At 43.5% G+C, this 19,472-nt stretch overlaps 1 protein-coding gene across 50 annotated transcripts in view; it reads left to right on the top strand.

Annotated features, from left to right (window-relative positions):
• KTN1 (kinectin 1) overlaps positions 1-19,472 on the top strand; it is a 74,953-nt gene that overhangs the window by 37,983 nt on the left and 17,498 nt on the right. For 38 of the 50 annotated variants that reach the window (XM_086895496.1, XM_086895486.1, XM_086895470.1 and 35 more), the window contains 24 exons: positions 333-465; positions 1,436-1,523; positions 1,819-1,985; positions 2,591-2,659; positions 4,255-4,292; positions 4,875-4,965; positions 5,232-5,300; positions 6,018-6,055; positions 6,172-6,262; positions 8,516-8,584; positions 9,653-9,687; positions 9,815-9,905; positions 11,350-11,418; positions 12,266-12,303; positions 12,934-13,024; positions 13,184-13,252; positions 14,772-14,809; positions 15,266-15,356; positions 15,460-15,537; positions 16,408-16,445; positions 17,127-17,217; positions 17,322-17,390; positions 17,757-17,794; positions 18,724-18,814. In XM_086895496.1, the coding sequence (XP_086751622.1) occupies positions 333-465; positions 1,436-1,523; positions 1,819-1,985; positions 2,591-2,659; positions 4,255-4,292; positions 4,875-4,965; positions 5,232-5,300; positions 6,018-6,055; positions 6,172-6,262; positions 8,516-8,584; positions 9,653-9,687; positions 9,815-9,905; positions 11,350-11,418; positions 12,266-12,303; positions 12,934-13,024; positions 13,184-13,252; positions 14,772-14,809; positions 15,266-15,356; positions 15,460-15,537; positions 16,408-16,445; positions 17,127-17,217; positions 17,322-17,390; positions 17,757-17,794; positions 18,724-18,814 (1,780 nt within the window). The remainder of the gene's footprint in view (positions 1-332; positions 466-1,435; positions 1,524-1,818; positions 1,986-2,590; positions 2,660-4,254; positions 4,293-4,874; positions 4,966-5,231; positions 5,301-6,017; positions 6,056-6,171; positions 6,263-8,515; positions 8,585-9,652; positions 9,688-9,814; positions 9,906-11,349; positions 11,419-12,265; positions 12,304-12,933; positions 13,025-13,183; positions 13,253-14,771; positions 14,810-15,265; positions 15,357-15,459; positions 15,538-16,407; positions 16,446-17,126; positions 17,218-17,321; positions 17,391-17,756; positions 17,795-18,723; positions 18,815-19,472) is intronic. The other 12 variants (XM_086895488.1, XM_086895485.1, XM_086895484.1 and 9 more) reach the window with 2 other exon arrangements.

Here is a 19,472-nt window from a genome sequence, read left to right as displayed (position 1 = left end):
CTTTCCTTCTGCTGAGCCTCTTTGGTTTACATCAGCCTGCCCAAATCTTGCCAGTCAGCTTGCAGGCCTCTTCAAGGAGCTGATGCTTGTGGCTTATTACTCACCCTTTTTTCCTGACCCTGTCTTGGAGCTTCTGAGTTGTGCTGATGGCCAGGAGCGATGGTTTCGCTGCTGCGGCCAGGCGTACCTGACCCTCATCCCTTTCCTAGGACAAAACAGTTTTAGAGGGGGGAAAACACCCCAAACCCACCCTCTACAGCTCTTTGATTGCAAATATAGGACTTGGTGTTGAGATTTGAGTAGCAAATCCCTGTGGAAATGTTTGTTCCCAGGCAGTCGGCCGAGCTGAACAAGCTGCGCCAGGACTACGCCAGGCTGATGAACGAGCTGGGGGAGAAGAGCAGCAAACTGCAGCAAGAGGAGCTCCAGAAGAAGAATGCAGAGCAGGCAGTGGCTCAGCTGAAGGTGCCTGGGGTTTTCTCTGCCTCTCAGGCTGTGCTCAGGGTTTTATCTGAGCCGGGACGTGAGGCGTGTGGGAATTGCTTTTTTAGCTGCTTGTTTCAGATGGGCTCAGCCAGCCTAGGGGTTTGTTTAATGTTTTTATTCAGTGCACTGGGTTTTGAGTGATTACCCAGCTCCCTGTGAAGTGAAACTTACCTTCCAGGTAAATATCTTTTCAACATCACCAGTTAAGATTTTTATTTTGCTTTCTGTGAGAGTACAGTTCCAACAGGAGTTGATATTTCAGAGCCATTCATCCAGATGGCACTTTCCTTGTGTGGCTTTTATTTGGAGCTACATGCTTTTGCTTAAATGTATGCTTATTTTTTTAAATAAATACACTTTTTAAAGAGTTAAAATGTAAATGGACAGGCTTCTGGATGAATCTCTTTCTGTTTCTTTGGAAGGAAGTATTTTGCTTTTTTTTTTTTTTTTTTTTTTTTAAGAAGAGAAAGTGTTTTCAGGTGAGAATGTCAATCCAGAGCTCACAATTTCTTTAATATTTGCAATTAAATCTCACATACCAGAAGCTGTCCCTGCCTTTTGCCCTGGCAGGTGGAGAATTGGTATCTAGAGTTGAGATGTTTTAATTACTGGATGCAGATTTATGTGGTGCTTGGCTGGTCTGGCTTCTGGTGTTAATTCTGAACTATCAGGGCAAAGATGCTACATTTTCATATTACAGAAACCATTCTGTTAAGAGCCTGTAATGAAATCCTGTTCACAATTTGCCTTTCAAATTAATAGGCTAAACTAGTCTAGGAGGAGGATTACAGAGCACTCTGTCTCTCTGATGTGCCCTAATGGAAACAAGAAACAATTTCACTTCCTTGCCATATGTTTTGGGAATAGCACTGAGGAGATGCACTCTGAATGCTTCAAAAATAAATTAAATGTTAGACTTCTTTTCATCAACTCTTTCTTGAATGTGAAGGTCCAGCAGCAGGAAGCAGAGAGAAGATGGGAAGAAATCCAGGCTTACCTCAGGAAAAGAACAGCAGAACATGAAGCAGCACAGCAAGGCATGTATCAAAAAAAAATTCCCAAATAATGCTTATTGCAGTGAACTGGATGTTCCCTTTTGTGAGAAAAAGGGCATTATTGAGTAAATGTCTTAAATAAAACTCAGGTGAAGTCAGCCCTGCTTCAGCACCCTGGGGAAAGTGTTTTGGGATCCCAGGTAGTCTGAATGCTGATGGGGGAGCTGAACCTTGTTGGAGTGAGGCTCCTAATCAGCCTCCCTGTTTACAGTGAAAATGATTTCCCCCAAAGTTAAATATTGACTTCTGAATTAAAATCCTGACATTTCTGCTACAGATGTGCAGAATAAGCTTGTGGCCAAAGACAATGAAATCCAGAGCTTGCACAGTAAACTTACTGATACAATGGTGTCAAAACAGCAGCTGGAGCAGAGGATGCTGCAGTTATTGGAGGCTGAGCAAAAGAGAGCTACTGAGGAAGACTCCATGCAAATGCAGGTGCAGGTAGTATTGCTCAAGTGTTTTAAGGGTTTGGGGTTTTTCCTTTCACTTTGTCTGTGGAGACACTGAAATATCCCTGAAATGCTGCTTTAGTAAAGCTTTCCCACTGAGAAAAAGGATGAAAAAACCCTTCTTATGAAGTGAGACCTTGTGTGTGGTGCTTTGAGGAGGTGTGGGGCCACCTCACGCCTGGGAAACACTTGGGGCAAGTCAGGAGAAGGTGCTGACCCCATTTCCCAAGCTGTGAAATAATCCATGGTCTGGGGAACACCCTGGGAGAGCAGCTTTGATGTTTGTGTGATTTCCCTCCTCCTGGCATCAGGAGGTGAGAGGCAGCGTGGACATAACTCTCTTGAGGGCTTCAGGGAAAGCAAATGGATTATGGTGAAGCAGGGAATATTTTTTCTTGAAACAGAACAGGTTCTGGTGCTTCCACTCCAACTGGTTGGTTGTAGTGGGGAGAAAAAAAGCCAGCATCTTTTGTGAAGTGTCTGACATGTAAATGCTGAACTGTTCTTACTAACATAATCATGGCTAAAAGCTAATCCTAGCAAAAGTCGAGTAGCTGCAGATCTCAGCCTGCTTTTCTTTCTGTGCTCTCTTACAAGGAGCTGATAGAGCAGAATGATGCTTTGAATGCTCAGCTTCAGAAGTTTCATTCACAAATGGCAGCCCAGGTACAGCATGTTCTCAGACTTTCTTCTGTAGTCATGACTTGTGAACTTTCATTAAAAGTAAGACTTTTTGTAGCTGGGTGTAAGGCTGACAGCAAAGACTCGTTAGCATCCTCTTTTCTAATGTTCCTTAAACTGTTTTCAAACTTTAAGCTTTTTTTTTTTTTTGGGGGGGGGGTTGGAATCCAATTATTTCCTCACATAGTGGCTTTCATTTATAACTGAAGGGTATAGTACCTTTTTCAATGTTTTTTCTCCTATAGCTTTGCATGTGTACAATTCTGTCTTGTGGTTCTTTTGGTCTTTCTGCAGTCCTCCTGTGAACCACCTGATTGTGCATTTTCCCTTGTGGTAGATCCTGTCTCAAGCTGTCAGTTCATTTTAGTGCTGATTTCTGTGCAGAAGCAAAAAAAAAAAAAAAAAAAAAATAAAAATCACACCAAAACCCCACCAAACCTGCACAATTCCTTTCTCACTTATTTTAATCTTTAAAATTTTGGTTTGACTAGTTTGAGACATTATTTCTGTTGCAAACACTGTGTAAAGCCTCAGGATCACTGGAGTTGCCTTCATGTAGAGAAGGTCACAGAAATCAGCTCAGAAAGGCTTTGGGGGCACAAGTGGGGGCTGTTCTATGCAGTTGGGTGCTGCCTTCTTTTAATCATGGATGTGCTTGATGGAATTTGATTAAATTCAACATCAGGCTGGAAATCTGGCTTTGCTTTGAAGTGCTTTAACCCATTGGGTGGGGAGAGTAGTGAGGGAAGAACCAGTCCAGATTTACAGCATCTTCATGGCCTGCTCCTCTCATCCCTTTAAGGGTTTTGGAAATAAATTCCTAGGGAAATGTTACTTTTTAGCTCTGAGTTACACAGGGAGGGTACTGGAGGTGTGTGCTTTCCCCAGGTAGCCTCAACTAGCCATGAAAATTCAGGGATGTTTTTCCACCATGGACAGTGGGTATGAAAATAACACTTTGGAGAAGTGAGTTGGGGGCTGTGTCCTGCTCTGGATATCAGGGGTGATGAAACCCTTTTAGTTATTAGGAGGGACTGGAACTGTGAACATGGAAGTCCTGCCACAGTTTGCAGAGTTCCCTCGAGGCCTTCAAAGCCAGTGTGGTGGGTCTCTCTTGCCCTGGTGTGTGTGACAGCCTAGGGACAGGCTTTTTCCAGAGGGGAAAAAATGCCATTTGCTGATTTTGTGGTGCTGTTTCTGTTCACAACACAACTCCTGATGCACTGTGTGCAGGGTTTTCTTATTTTTTATTTTAATTGGAGTGGTTTGTCAGCAGAATGTCCCCTAAAGCACTTAGTTCCTTGGAGGGAAGTGCTGCTGAGCCCTGTGGCTTGTTTGGCTCTAGTGAAGGGTAAATAATTGGGGTCTTTTTTCCCTTCATGTTGCATCAGGCCAGAGGGGAAGGGATGTTGGTATGTGCTGGTATTCCTTCAATGTTCCTTAGCCAGGAAATAGTTGGAAGCATCCTGTGCTAGTTTAAAATAACCAGACAAATGCTATTCCTGCCTCAGTGTAGATGAGGTTTCTTTGACTTGCTTTATTTGCATTTATTTATTTTTATTTTTTTTTCCCTCCTGCAGACCTCAGCTTCAGTCCTGGCAGAAGAACTTCACAAAGTGTGAGCATCCATTTCCTCAGGGATTTGGGAGGTGTTGTTGGCTTTCAGTGCCTGCCACCTTCCCTCCACTCACTCACAGAGCGTATGGGAGGGACTGGTGAAGGAAATGCTGCTGTCTGTGCTTTTAACTTCTCATGAGATCAACTTGGGAGCTGGGAAACCGCTTCCTACGGATTTCCCTTCCATGTCTGGCCTCAGGTTTGGAGTCTGCTGTAGCTCTGAGCTCCAGAGAAAGCAGCATCTCCTCCGTTGTTCATCCCTGCCTGTGTGCAGGATGCAGGAATGTGCGTGACTGTGAGAATTGTTATTATTTGGGCTGTGGGGCTGTGCCAGGAGGTTTCTCCCTCTGGGAGATGGGGTGTTAGTTGTGTTTCAGAGCTAGGGAATGTCTCATAAATTTTTTGGCAAGCAGACAGCATTTAAAATGGAAAAAGTTTTGGACCCAAAGTGTACAGTCAGCAGGATTTGGAGTAGGAGCTGGACTAAAGGGCTGGGGTGTATTTTGGGTTTAGCCTGATGCTTCCTGCACCACTTCCATCCACATCTTCTGTACTGATCTGTCACTGTTGCCCCCCTGTGCAGGATTGCAGAGAAGGACAAACAGATAAAGCAGATGGAGGATTCATTAGGCAATGAACATGCCAACTTAACCAGCAAGGAGGAAGAGCTCAAGGTATAATAAAAGCCTGTGCAAATGCCAGCTGATCCAGGGAAAGCATGTACAATATGAGGCCCCCAAGGCTGCTGTCTTTGGGTCTAGAAACAGCCTTTTCAGCTACAGGTCTGCTCTTCTAAGCAAGGCCAATGCTAGATGTTGGGAAAACTGTTGATAAGGAAACTTGAGGATTTTCCTTCAAAAAATCCCTTGAAATTTCACCCTGGAGAGTGGAAGACTATCAGTATGAACTGCAAATACATTTCTTTTTTTCCTTCCTTCAGGTCTTACAGAATATGAACCTCTCCCTGAAATCAGAAGTACAGAAGTTACAGGCTCTGACAAATGAACAGGTAAAACAGTTGTTTTGATTTTCCTCCCTTCCCAGTATTCTGTCATGAATGCAAATGCAGATCTGTTGGCTTTAAGCAAGCTTTGCTTAAGCACATTAATGGTGTGAGGCTTCCGGATTGGGCTAATATCTGATTCCCTGGAGTTCTTAGAGCTGGTAGGATGCCTAATTCTTCCCCCTCTTTCACCAGCAAAGTCTTGTACTTGGATATCCAGGTTACTGAAGCATTTTGCTTGGTTGGTTTAGATTTTCAGGCATGAAGGGTGCAGGAGACTTCACAGGAGTGAACACATCTGTCTGTGGATATGCAGACCTGGCATTTGCTTCCAAGATTCATAAACATCCCCCCCAAAAAAACCCCAAAACCCACAACTCCCCCTGTCTCACCACAGAGATGTTTTTAGAGCCAAACAAAATGCTATCCCTGTGTTGCTGCTACGTGGCCTGTTCATTACAGAAGTGGAAATGAAGTGTTTAATTAGAGATAATCCCAGTTGTCAAATGAATCTCTTGGAGATCGTCTTCCCTTTGTATAATTGCATGCTTGTAGATTGGTGGTGTAGAAGTGCATGAAGACAAGCTTACCCCTTTCACTCTTGATTTCAGTCATGTGCTGGGAGGCCAAATGACTTGTTCTAGCTTTCTAATATTGTGGAATGAAAGGTTGATTGAATCATGTGATGTATCCTAAGTCTGTGTTAATCCTCTTTATATCTAGGCTGCTGCTGCACATGAGCTGGAAAGGATGCAGAAAAGGTAAATAGCTCTGGGATTTGATAAACAATGTTTATCAGTCTTTTATGTTCTTTTCAATGATGCTTTTTGTAAGATCTGGATGGGGAAACGTGTTTAACTGTTCTGCTGTGTCTCAGCATTCACATAAAAGATGACAAAATAAGAACTCTTGAAGATCAGCTTCGAGAAGAACTCACTCAGATTTCAAACACAAAAGAAGAATTCAAGGTAAGATACAGAACAGGTGGCTTTGTGCTTGTTTTCAGTAAGTTTTCCAGTCTCCAGAGGTTGTGGAGCAACTGTAGAACAGTGAAATAAAACTGGCCTTTGAGTGCTAAGGTAAATTACAGTACTGTGTTTGTAAGGCAGGAGCAATGTGGGATGTCACAGTAGTAGCAGCAGAGTGAGAGGTGGGATAACACAAGTTAAATGCAATGTCTGCAGTTGTGAAGAGAGAGGGCTTTGAATTCTGCAAAAGGAGGTTTTACAGTAAAAACTGTTGTGATTTCCCTGCATTCCACCTGCAAATGGCCTTAGTGGTTTGGTGTGGAGCCTTTGTTGCTTGGATTATCATGCCAAGCCTCTGTTTTCTGTCAGGCAGATATAAAAATGCTTATTTTAATTCTGCTTCTTTCCACGTTTTCTCATAAGGCTGCAGCTAAACTGCTGAAGCTTTTGTTCTGACATCTGGGGTCTGCACAGCAAAGCTGCTGCTTGTTTCTGGGTGGTGTGTGCAGAGAGCAGCTTAATTCCTCCTTGCCCTCTGCCACCTTGGCCTTTTTCTTCTGAGCTTGGACTGTTAGGAGCAGCCCTGCTTCCCGAGAGAGGTGCTGATCCATCCCCTTAACTCCTTTAAAGCCTGTGGTGGGTGCTGCTGCTCCTCTGATGTTTCTGGGGTGAGGTCAGGCCCTCTGAACCTCCCTCCCACTGTCACCTTGGTGGGTTTGCTAGTGAGGAACAGAGCGAGTGGGCAGCGATGCTTTTGTAGGAGAAGCCTCTGGAGTCGCCTGGAGCTCTTTGAAGCAGGTAGTAAACTTGATTCTTGTATTAAAGTGACACTTTCAAAAAGGTTTTGATGAGAGTCCCTTGCTGATGCTCTGTAGTTTCTCTAAGCTGTCAGAGGGTAAGAGGGAAGAAGTTTGTTGAATTAATGAAATAGGAAACAAAGTACAATTTGAGTTGATTTTTGGAAATAAAGCTGTTGACTGGATTTTCAGTGAAGTGTGTGCTGGGTCACGAGTGCATGAACAGTGTGGAAAATGGAGTGGGAAGAGGTGGCAGGCAGGGGTAAGTGGGCAGATCTCAAGTTAGTGACACTCTCAGGGCTTTCAGTGTGGTGGAACATTATAAAATTGTAGGTGAGGTGAAAATGAATGTGAGAAGGAATGTGAGCATCCTTTTAGTGGGATGGTTTCTGTAGTAACTGTTACCCAGGAAAAAGGCCTTAGAGGTGTTGTGAATGGTTATGTGCTGTAATCAATTCAGTGCTAAGTAACAGCAGAAATCACCTGCAGGCAGTTCCAGCAGTTCTTGGGAAGTGAATAGAGAACTGAATGCAGATCATCATCATGGTGATGGTGCAGAAATCCACAGTGTGCTCTCAGCATGAATATTATGTGCTGCTCTCTCCTTCCTTCTCTCTTTGATCCCAAACAGAAACCAGACCAGTGCTGTTGTAAATGCTTCCACTTAAGGAAGTGCTGCTTTTTTCCCAGGCACATGAAAGAGGGAAAAGCCAGGTTCAAAACAGAGCAGTGCATTTAATCCTCACTGGTGCTCCCTTCCTGCTTGTGTTTTCCCTGTGAGGCTTTGGGGCTGGAGCACAGAGCACGTGTCCTGCTTTTCCCTTTTGTAAACCACCAAGCAAGTTTATAAAAAGACAAAAAGCAGTATTAGAGGATTTTAAAATACTGTCTGCTGAGGGATGCTGTGACAATTGTATGGAGCAGGAATGCAGGAGGAGAGGCAAAGTCTGTTTGTCCTCCCTGTCCACCTCCTCCCAGCCTTCAGTGGGACCAAGTGTGGGAGCTGTGCAGGTTCCTCTGCTGCTGGACTGCCAGTCCCTTGCTGTGCATTGAGGCAGCTGAAGGGAACTCAAAAAGGGGATCTTGGACCCATTTGCTTCAGCAGATGAGTGTTTTGTAAGAGGCAGTTATCAAATCTTGACACGATGCTGGTGCTGCTTTAGGAGGAAAATGCGGTTTTTTTCTGAGCTTCTCACATTTGTGAGATTTGTGTCTGATTCTCTGCCAGGGAATAAAGATGGTAACAGCTGAATTTCTCATGGGGACATAAGGACAATACTTTTGTCCTTAATACAGAAAAGCAAGACAGAGAAGGAAAGGACTCTTTGTAGTCCTGTAGCTTCCAAGGAACTCTCTGTAATAACTTCTGTGCTATTTAATTGCCTCATTGCCATTATGAAAGAGCTGTATTTAGGCTCTGCAAATAATCTGATAAAATGCCTCAATTTTCTTCCAGGTTCTGAAGGATCAAAACACAACTCTGCAAGCTGAAGTTCAGAAGCTGCAGACTCTTCTGTCTGAGCAGGTACAGCCAGTGTTTGCTGAGCTTTTATCAAGTTTCTTCTGTGCTTTTAATTATTTCAGTATTTTTATTTTTTCTTAACCTGAGTGTAGGCTGAGCTGGTTGGTGTCAAAACCTGATGCTGGTTTTAGGCATTTTCTCTTCCATGTAGGGTCAAGCAGGGCAGTTGTGACTGTTTTGTAGACCTAGTCAGGAGTCTCCAAACAAAATCTGGATATTTTTTTTCCCCACTCCTGAAGACTTACATAGCTTATCACAAGCAAGAAATTATTTCTGCAACCACTCTGACCTTAGGAAATAGAAAACTCTTTACATTGTGATATTTTTTGCCTCCTGTTATGTATTTTTGCCTATTGCTCACCTGCTGCAGCCAGGCAGGTGCTCACAGGATGCTGCAGGTTCAAAGCTGTTGTGTTGTTCAGCTCCATCTCCTTTGGGATGTTCTCTGGGAGGGCCCATATGAGCATCCCTGACTTTGCACCATTGTGGAATGAGAAAACTTCCTGAAACACTGGAGAAAAAAGACTGGCAGGACAGGATATTTTTTCTGTACACCTGCTAGTCAGGAGGTCCCTGTCTGGAGCTGCTCCCTTTCCTGTGGTGGAGAACCAGATTTACAGCCACTGCTCCCCTGTGTCTGGCTGATCTGGTGTCCTGTCTGAAAGACTGGAGGTAATTTTTCCTGGAAGCTGCTTTCTGCTTCCCATCTGGTCTCTCACAATGGGGTGGTTGAGAAATTATGAAGTTTCAATTGAGAAATTATAAATGTTTTGCTGAGTGAGCCTCAGGGGGAGCTTGTGATTCTGATAAATGCTCAGAAGAGGCAGATTTTTTCAGGTACTGAGCTGGCTGCAAGTTCATCAGTGTAAAACCATCAAGGCATTTGGGCTGGATCTATCCCTCCTCTGAAAGACTGACTTCTTTCCAGCATCTGTTTTACAAACATGTGCCATGAGGAATTTTTTCCTACTTCCTTTTCCTTTAAATTGGTGCTTTCCAATTATTTGGTTTTTAAATCCCAAACCATTATTGAGCCAATTAATGATGGCCCTATTTTTTTTTTTTTCATAGACAAACAAAGACTTGATAGAGCAGATGGAAAAAAGGTAAGAAACTGTTTTGAATCAGAGGCTAAAATAAAGATTTTTTGTTGGCAGTAAGGTTACTGTTGATAGCTAACTGCCTTCAAGGTTAAACTCACCTTTTTCTTAATTTTCTCTCTTGCTTTTTCAGCATGAGAGAGAGGGATGATAAAATCAAGACAGTTGAAGAGCTGCTTGAGGCTGGACTCATCCAGGTGGCTACTAAAGAGGAGGAGCTGAAGGTAAAATCCCTCCTATCATCTTTTGATGGGGAAATAGAGATTAAGTGCTCTTGTGCAAAGTGAATGTTGGAGTGCTCATAGTTCAGTCTGAGTTCATTCTGAATAGGAAAAGCACCTCGTAGAGATGAGGTTAAAAACTTTTCTGTAAGGTAGGATGAGCATGAGCATCAGCAGGGTAGAATAAGTGCTTCTCTCTGCTTATTTTAGGGCAGATTTTGCATGGGTGCCCTTTGGAATAATGAGAATATATTTCTAGAGCTGTACATTTGGTCTAATCTCCAACAAATCTCCAGTTAGGAAAGGATGTTTTGTAAAAATTAGGTATTATAAGACTCCTATTTTTTTTTTTTGTTTAGTTGATAATCTGAAGGGTTAAGTGCATTATAAACTAGTGACATTTCTGGGATGGTGATAAAGTTATTTCCTTCCTGTTTGTTTATAAAGAAGGTAGTGATGGGAAGCCTGGAGAGCCAGTACAGAAATCCCTGTCTGTTCTGAGCTGGCTCTTGCTGGAAAGCTGTGTCCACCTGGGCATAGCCAAGACAATGTTCCCTTTCTTAAAGTGCCTAAATTCCAGGGGCATTGCTGACCCCTCTGTGCTGGGGAGGGCTTGTGAACCCTGAGGTTACTGAGCAGCCAGAGCTGTGAGTACATCACAGACTCCTTTAGGCTGAAAAAAACCTCTGAGATCGAGTCCAACCATTCCCCAGCACTGCCAAGCCCATCACTGAACCACATCCCCAAGTGCCACATCCACATGGCTTTTAAATCCCTCCAGGGATGGTGGTATTTTTCAAGTCACTTGTTTGAAATAATATTTTACAGATTCTTATAATAATATAATATAAAATATAAAAGTATAATGCTGACAGTGATGTTTAGATTATGTGATTTTTATTCTTGTAGTGCCTTTCTGTACAAAGGCATCTTTGAATTCTTATATATTTAGGATGGTATTACTGACTCCAGAGTAGGATCTAGACTGTTAAAACTCATAGTGTTAGATAATTTATATTTGTATTCCCAAAGTGGTGAGAAACCTGTCTGTGGGAGAATCCCAGTATTATATACATAATACATATAAATATGTATATAATTATATATATAATATATATATATTACATATAAATAAATGGGCTGCCCAAAAGATGGGCTGTAGCATGATTAGTTACATTTGTTTTTCTGACCTCTCTGCTCAGTTGCAGCATTCCCACCTTGCATCTTAGCTGGGCTCTAATTTCCTTTAAATTGGTGTCCACTCCAAGTTATCCATGGTGAATAATTAGTCTGTTGAATACTTCGGCTCCAACAGCTGCAGAGGGGGGTCTCTTTCAGATTTTCAAAGTCTTTCACTTATTCTAAAAGAAATTACTTTTCTGTCAAGCTTAACACTTTTTTCCCCCCACAAATGAGGCTTTCATTATCTGTGTGTCTGCTTTCAAAGGCCCTGCGAACAGAAAATTCATCTCTGAGAAAAGAACTTCAAAGCCTGCAAATTCAGCAATCGGAGCAGGTAGTACTTTTCATCTAAAACTTTTATTACACCTAAACTAAATCTGAAAGAATCTTGCTGTGGTTGCAGAAGTCAAGGAAAGAAGGTGGAGATGCCTTTGAAGCCCGTTGGCAAAGCATCCTGTTTTCTTTCAGCGTTGGTCTGGGAGCTGATACTTCTGTCAAATATTTCCTTTGCAGAAGTGTCAGAAGCAGGGCAGACGTACAGGATGCAGTCAGTGCTGGCTGGGGGTTGGTTTGAGTTTGCCATGCTCTGAAATGGCTGTGGATCTCCTTTTCCAGAAGCCTGGAGCAGCAGGCATAGCTGGCAGGCAGCTTGTGCTGCCTCAGCTTCATAATGAATGTTTGAGCTTCCCAGTGTCAATCCACACTCTGCAGGTGTCACTTACCCCCTTCTCCTTGTGTCTGATCAGTGACACTGTCACAGTGTTGTCACTTTTGATGTGCTGATCAGGAAGTGGCTTTCCTTGACATCCAGCTCTGCTTGGACACCTCAGGAGGGCAATTAGTTCCTAGAAAATCATTTATGGAATAGGGGAGGCACAGTGACCCTGAAGAGATGTACAGCAGTATCAGTAATAAAGGGTAGCTGATGAAATGCTGGTCCTCAACCTCACCCTCTCCTGGTAAAGATGGTGTGGGTTTGCTTTTGTTTTCCTGGAACTTGCAGTGAGCTGGTTTGCCAGGAACTAATTTTCTCAGGAACAGCCAGATAAATAAAACCATTAGGCTTTATTCATAGTTCATCCAGAGCCAGAGAGCTCCAGCTCTCTATCCTCACCCCTCAACATTCACAGATTGTTCTGCTCTGTTCTGTTTTTCCTAAGATGAAGCTCTGTTCTTAACAGGTTTCCTTCCAATCGCTGGTGGAGGAACTGCAGAAAGTGTAAGTTACTGCACAGATTTAATTCCTGTTTTTTAATTGTCTTAATTCCATGACTGCAACTGTATTGCTTCCCTGAAATGTTTGGCTTTTAACTGGGGGAAGTGTGTGTGGCAGGAAGCATTTTCATTTTTGAAGCATGTCGTGCCAGATCAATACCTGCTGAAAATCCAGTTGCTTCTCTGCTAAACAGTTAATTTCATAAACCTGACTTTGACTTGATGAGGAATTGGTCTGATTTGTCAGATAATCATTTTTGTTCAGTAGGCACTTTAAAAGGATTGGGATTGTCTCCTGTGTGTATGTTTTAAGTTGATAAATACTTTGCTGGAACGTCCAGTAAAGACTGATTTTAAGTGTGTGTCATTTCAGCCACTCTTAATATCTTAATTTGCATTTTTTGACTGTAATAGTATTGATTTACCATGTGAGCTACTGGTTGTATAAAGCCAGCTGGTTCTGCACTAGTCCCAGTCTTATTCTTCCTATTTGTTCCTCCTGCTTGTTCCCACTGTGGATCTCAGAGGCTGGTGATGGGATGTGATGTGATAGCAGAACCAAATTTTGTGGATTTGCTTGAGTAGCTCAATTTTTTTTTTTCCAGCCAGCTAATGTTTCTCTGCTCTTTTTAAGGATCAATGAGAAGGATGGAAAAATAAAATCAGTGGAAGAACTCCTACAAGCTGAAATCCTAAAAGTAGCAAGCAAGGAGAAGACTGTTCAGGTATTTCTGTGCAATCCCTGCCTTCCTTTCTGTGTTGATGCCACGACCACATTTGTCTGTTACTGCATGGCATTCTACAGTGATCAATTTGTAGCATCCATTTTTGTGGTGTTTTTGTGTTTCCATTGTCCAACCCTGTCTTGTTTTGTCATTGAAAAGGCTTTGACACAGGAAATAGAGGCTCTGAAAGAAGAAGTAGGAAATTCCCAGCTTGAGATGGAAAAACAGGTAAAATACTTTAGTGCCAGCAGTGTGAACCAGCCTTGCCTTGGATGTGCTGCTCACTCATTTCTGTTCTAGTGTGTTCTGTTTCACTGGTGAATGTCATTGGGTAAGGAACTTTTTAATGCTGGAGCTATGCTGTTCTTGGGTATAAAGCCATAAAAATGTAGGGTAACTAGTGCTGTCCTTCAGAAAACCACACACCTCTGGAAGCCTCTGGAGCTTTTTGGATCCTTAGTGTGAAATTTGGCAGGAATTGCTACAGCTTATTGCACTGCAACATTAGCTCTGCCTGGGCACAGTGTCCCTATAGTAAACATGAAATCCTGGGACATCCTTGGAGGCTGACAACTTGGAAATTCCAACTGCTGAAGTTCCTGCTCCTGTTGTTGGCCTTTCTGTGTTGCTGGAGCAATACTACAGGCCCAGATAGTATCTGGTTTCTAGGTAAACCCAAGACTTTTTTTTCCCCCAGTACCCAAAAAGAGTTTGGTCTTGGCAGAGTCAGTTTTACTTCAGCTATCAGGGGTGGAGGAGTATGGGGTTTTTTGGCATGATTGCTGTCTGACATCCAAAACAAGGGAAGCCCACGTTTCCTTAGGGAGCCCATTCTGCAGGCAGCAAATCCATCGTGCTGTCAGGAAGTTTGCTTGTTTGTGTGGGTTGTGTTTTTGGTCTGCACTCTTTTTCAGTCCCTCTAGCTACATTCCAACGTGTCACCCCCTTCTCAGTGTTAGAGTTTTGTCCTTTTTAGGCAAAGCTTCACAGAATGTGTTTCTGTCCTGGGCTTTTCCTGCAAAGCAAATTTCCAGGAGCTGAGGGAGTTACTTGTATGTATTTCTGTTCCTGGAACTGTCAGAGCCCAGAAAAAAATGCAGTTTAGGTTTGCTGTTTCTGGAGTGCTCTGTGAGAGATGCTTGCTCCAAAGGTGATGTATCTGTGCACCTTTCAGTCTCCTGCAAGCAGAAGAGAGATTTTTGGCAATGTCTGAAACTCCTGTCATGTTCTGGTAGAGGATTGACAGATAACCACTGTGTCAGGCTTTCACACAGCATTCAAAAGTAACATTCCCACTAGATCTTATGTCTCCAATCCATATTCAGCCTTAGAATGGGAATTTAAGGGAGTGCTGACTTTTCAGAGAGCACCCAAAAAGCACTTCCTTATGCAAGGGTCTCAATGGCCAGGGATGATCCCTGTGGTTGGAGCTGCAGTTGCCAGTGAGATGGTGGTCACAGTCACTCTCTGCTTCTTCCTGTGTGTCTCCTGTGGGTCTGCTTCTTGTTCCCATTTGCACTGTTCCCTTTGCTGCTCTGGAAGTCACATTTTATAAGTGGGGAATGGAAATAGTTGGGGTCACTTGGTGTCTTGTAATTTAAAAAGTGCATTTATGCTTGCTGCAAGAAATGATGCCTATTTTGATAATGTCTGATAGTTTCCCTCCTTGTTTCTTCATAGAGCAATTTTTAGCATTTATGTGCCTTTTCCATGTGCATTGTACTGAAGTGCTGATTATTTTCCTTAGGTGACAATAACATCACAAGTCAAAGAACTTCAGACTCTGTAAGTGCAGCTGTTCATGTCTGATCTGCCCTGTGCACCCCTTATTGACCCCTTAAATCCAAGTCAGAATGGAGGGATGGAGGCAAGGCATAGTGGAAATCCTACTTTGGTGATATCTGAGCTGTAGGGCTGGGGAAATGATCCCTGTATCCTCAGGGAGGGGCAAGGAAGTATTTTTGGATGAGGAGAGAGCACAGATTTGTGAAACCCCTGCAATGTGTCAGCACAGAGTTTGCTTTCCCCTAATGAGCAGTGCCATTGATCAAGGGCATCTCTTGCTAACCCAGGCTGAAGTGGAAGTGTTCACACATTGATTTTTTTTAGTAGGTGAATTGTGCTTGTGCCTTTGATCAGAGATGCTGCTTTTGTTAGGTGCTGCAAAGCATAGGATGTTTTATTTTCAGGTGGATGAAGAAGCAGGGGGTTTATGCTGTGTGTCTGTGTTCAATGGCACAGGTTGAAGGGGAAGGAAAAGCAGATGAAAACCATGGAGGCCTTATTGGAAGAGAAGGAGAAAGAGATTGTTAAGAAAGGAGAATGTCTGCAGGTAAGCTGCTTTAATATTCTGAAGGGAAATAAGTACTGTTGCAGCACTTCTGGCTGGGAAAAGTAAATTCACTCTTCTAAACTTGCTTTTTATCTATCTAAAGGGTCAGAAGGATACAATTGCACAATTAACCAGTAAAGTTCAGGAGCTGGAACAGCAGAACCTGCAACAACTCCAACAGGTACAGCCTGCAGAGTGGATGTGGTTTGGGAGTGCTGCTTGGTTCAACAGGAAGCTGTTTTTTCTCCTCTACCTCACGCAGAGGATTTGCATTGGCTTCAACTTGGAGATGTTTTAAATCCTACTTGTCTAAGCTGTTTGTAATTCAGGGAACCCACTAGTTCAGCTGTGTTCATCCAGAACAGGTTTTACATGGATAGCAAGTTCTGGGAGGTTTTAACTGGGATGATACTGTCCATAAAGAGGAGCTTTGCTGGTCTGAAAGCCTTGGAGCTCACAGACAGTCCCAGCTGTGTCCCAGCCACCTCCTTGCCAGGCTGAAGCATCTCTGCAGGGCTCTGGTCATGCAGGAACATTGGCTGTAACTGAACATAGCAGCATCTTTTGAACTGGCCAGGCTGTGCTGTGATTGCTTCCTGCCTTTGCCTGGGGCTGGAATATTTTGTGTTTGATATCCTGCAGTGGACTTGAGAGCAGACAACTGGACAACCTTGAAGCCAGGTGTTACTTAATGGAAGAATTTTTCCAATAAGGTGGTATTCTGGCTCAGTTTGGATTTTTGTTGATGGTAAAAGGAGGAGACTTGAGTTGAACTTTTATTTTGGGTGGATGTCTAGACACAGGCATTTATCCCAGGGGAAAGATGGAATGGAGAGCAGTTGGCTGGTGTGAAGTTTGAGATGCTTGGTGTAAGCTCTGTTTCTGAAATCCATTATGTGTTTAGATATTCTTGGAGCAATGCCTGATGCAAAATTCCTGGTATTTCTTTGGCAAGTGTCTTGCAAGCTGTGTGTTGTCCCTTCTCGTGCAAAGAGCTGCTGTTAATTTGAAAACCGTGCCATCAAAATGAAACCAGGAATTGCTTTTTCAGGTACCTGCTACAACCCAAGTCCAGGACGTGGAGAACCTGTGAGTATGCAGAGTAGCAGTTCCTCAATTGCCTGCTGGGAATATGCATTGAGCTTGTCTTCAATTGCAATGGTTGAATAGGTGTCAGGAATTTCATGGGCTTTGCTAAAATAAGCTGTTAGTGCCGGTGGCTGGCGTCCCTGCCCTGAGCTGTGCTGCTCACACACTGGGAATGTGCACCCAGGGCTCTATTAACCAGTGGAACTGCTGCTGCTTCTCGTGGCTGGTGCTAATTTCTCCTTCTGTTGAGCATGTTTAAGGGTTGCAGTGCCTGTGGCTCGGTCGGTAGCAGCAGTGAACAGATCTGGTTTGTGCCATTTTCAGGCTGGGATGCAATAGCCAATTCTCCAGCTCCTGTTTTATGGAGAAATGCTGCCAGGCTTTTCTCTGTTTTGACTCTGCTTTGTCTGGCTGCTCCCAATCAGAGCAAGGTTGTATGAGATTGTGCCAGGAAGGGCTCTGTCTTCAAAGCAGCTCCTGTGACGTGCTGCTCTCCCAGCAGAGCTGGTACAGCCCGTGTGTGGTACCTGAGGCAGCCTCAGCACACTAAATGGGTTTATCTTGTGCTGCACAAACTGTCCCAGTTTGAATGTCTGTCCCTTTCTAGCATAAATTCTTACTTTAACTTTTTTTCCCCCATACTTTAACCCTTTCTCCTGACTTTCTAAACCATCTCTGCAGGTTGAAAGGGGAAGAAGAACAAATGAAGAAGTTGAAAGCTATGGTGGAAGAAAAAGAGAGAGAAATTGCAAACCAAGTAAAACAGTTACAGGTAAAGTTTGGATAAAAACACCTTGTCTTGAGGAGTGTACCTTGTATTGTGAGTGCATATCTCTATTTATACTTGAGTATATATTGCCTTTTTTCTTTCTACAGGATGTGCAAAAAGAAAATGAATCTTTCAAAGCTCAAATACAGGAATTAAAGCAGGAAAACTGCAAACAGGTACAGTCTCCAATTGCACTGTTACTGAGTGAAGCCAAAAGTGAGTGGTGGTAGCTTGCATGGATGGCATGGAAAACCAGGAGTTGTACTGCCCATGGAAATCCAGGGGCACCTTTGGGGTTGGGTTGCACCGAGCCAGCTTTTCTGGCTGTTGTATATCTGCTCCTCCTTTCTTTTATCATATGGATTTGCAGCCTTGTGCTCTTTATTATGCCTGCTGTGTTCCTGGCCAGAGGAGGCTGCACAGGATTCCCTCAAAGGCCCAGAGTGTGCAGCTTTCTGGTGTTGCAGCAGTGCCTGGTTAACAAGGCAGATCCTGGTCTTTGGTGCTGCTCTGCTCCTATCACATCTCTTATCTCTTTGTAGGCATCTCTGGCTGTCCAAAGCGAGGAGCTTCTCCAAGTGTGAGTACTGCCAGGAGTTGAATGCATTACAGAATTGATTCAGTTCACTTAATTGCTCAGGAAATTTAGAAATAAATGCCAAATGTATGATATTGGAGTATCTGACGTGGCCAGTAAAAAAAAAACAACATTAAATTAAATTACTGTCTAATAAAAGTTGAGCATGGGAGATTCTGCTCACACTGCTAATCCTCAGGTGTAATCTCCTGCAGACAGATAGTACTGGCAATATGTTGTGCCCACCACAGAAGTAAGCCTTGATTGATGTTATTTTGAATGCATGCCAGCTCAGCTGTATGGCTGAAGACTTAAATGTTGGTGTTTCAAGCAAAAGTGACAGGCTTTTTTCTCAGAACTTCAGCTTAGCAGAGGGTTGTTCCTATTATAAAATCTGGAAATCTCTTCCAGGGAAAATCTCAGGGGTAAAAGTGTGTTATAATGTGGGGCTGAAGCACATTAAATAACTATGTGGAAACTAATGCTATATTGTGCTAAGCAAATTGCCACTGTCACGCATTTTTGGCTGGTTGAATTATTTGTCTTTCAAGTTAAATGACTTACAAATTGTGGATTAGGTGCTTGAAAGGGAATGCTCTCATCCAGCAGGCAGTGCCTGTTCTGTGGTGCTGTGCTGGTGTGGGCTGGCTGACTCTACCCTCAGCTAATGTGTTGCCTTTCCATGGCCCTGATAAATGCGTGCTGATGCCTGTTGTAGGCAAACAACAGCTTTACAATGGGTTTGCTCAGGCAGAGCAGTTCAGGGAGCAGTGGGAAGCAGGCCATGCTGCCAAGTCAGTGAAAACAGCTTTTCAGAGAGAGCGTGTTGCTGGAAGGGAAGGCAAGTTAGTGTGTGGGAAAGGGTGTCAGTGCTTCACTGGACATTTCTTCAATGTCTCCTGACTTGTTTGTGGTTCCCTTTGTTGATTCAGGGTTGCAGGCAAAGAGAAGGAAATCGCCAGTCTCCAGAGCGAGCTCGCCTCTCAGAGAAATGCTTTTGAGCAGCAGAGGAAAAAGAACAACGTAAGGAAATTCTTCCCCCACCACCCCAGAAAACCCCCCAAAATAACCAAACCTGTGTTCCCAGCACTTCTTGAAGCCTCTGGGGCATTTTGCAGAGAGCATTTCTGACAGCTGTCTGCTGTATTGTGTCCCTGGGCACTCCTTTCCTCTTGGGAGTGACTCAGCACACCTGACTTGAGTGCTCAGAGTTGTGTCAGCTCCTGGACAATTTCTTGATTGGATGAGAGAAGGAGACTTGCTAGGGGACACATCCCACAGCAAGTTCTTGGATTTGGATTCAAAGCTGGTTAACCCTGTTCAGAAACATGTCCTTTGCCAAGGGAAGGGAGGGTGGGAGGGGGAAAAGTGCTGTGATCTGACAGAGTTCTGGTCCTTGTGTGTGGGCATGGGGGGAGACATCACCTTCAGGGTGCTCAGATCTGGCTCTTCCCATTCCTAAGAGTGGCTAATCCTGATCTTCCAAAGGAAGTGAAGGACTGAGCCTTCCTTCACAACAGCTGCTGATGGTGCAGTCTGGGTTGTTTGTAGATGGAATTAAAGATTGTATCTTCAGTCACAAAGCTGTGGAGTTACTTCCTTGTGATGCATTACCTGTGCAGGGCAGGGGAGTGTTATCTTTTAAGTTACAAGGAGGAAAGGTAAAATACAGGGTGTTTAT

This window comes from Cyanistes caeruleus, chromosome 6 (genome assembly GCF_971803275.1).
Source record: "Cyanistes caeruleus chromosome 6, bCyaCae1.hap1.1, whole genome shotgun sequence".
Lineage (NCBI taxonomy): Eukaryota > Metazoa > Chordata > Aves > Passeriformes > Paridae > Cyanistes > Cyanistes caeruleus.
The sequence above is the reverse complement of the archived record's forward strand: the minus strand, read 5'-3'. Positions and strand labels throughout refer to the sequence as shown.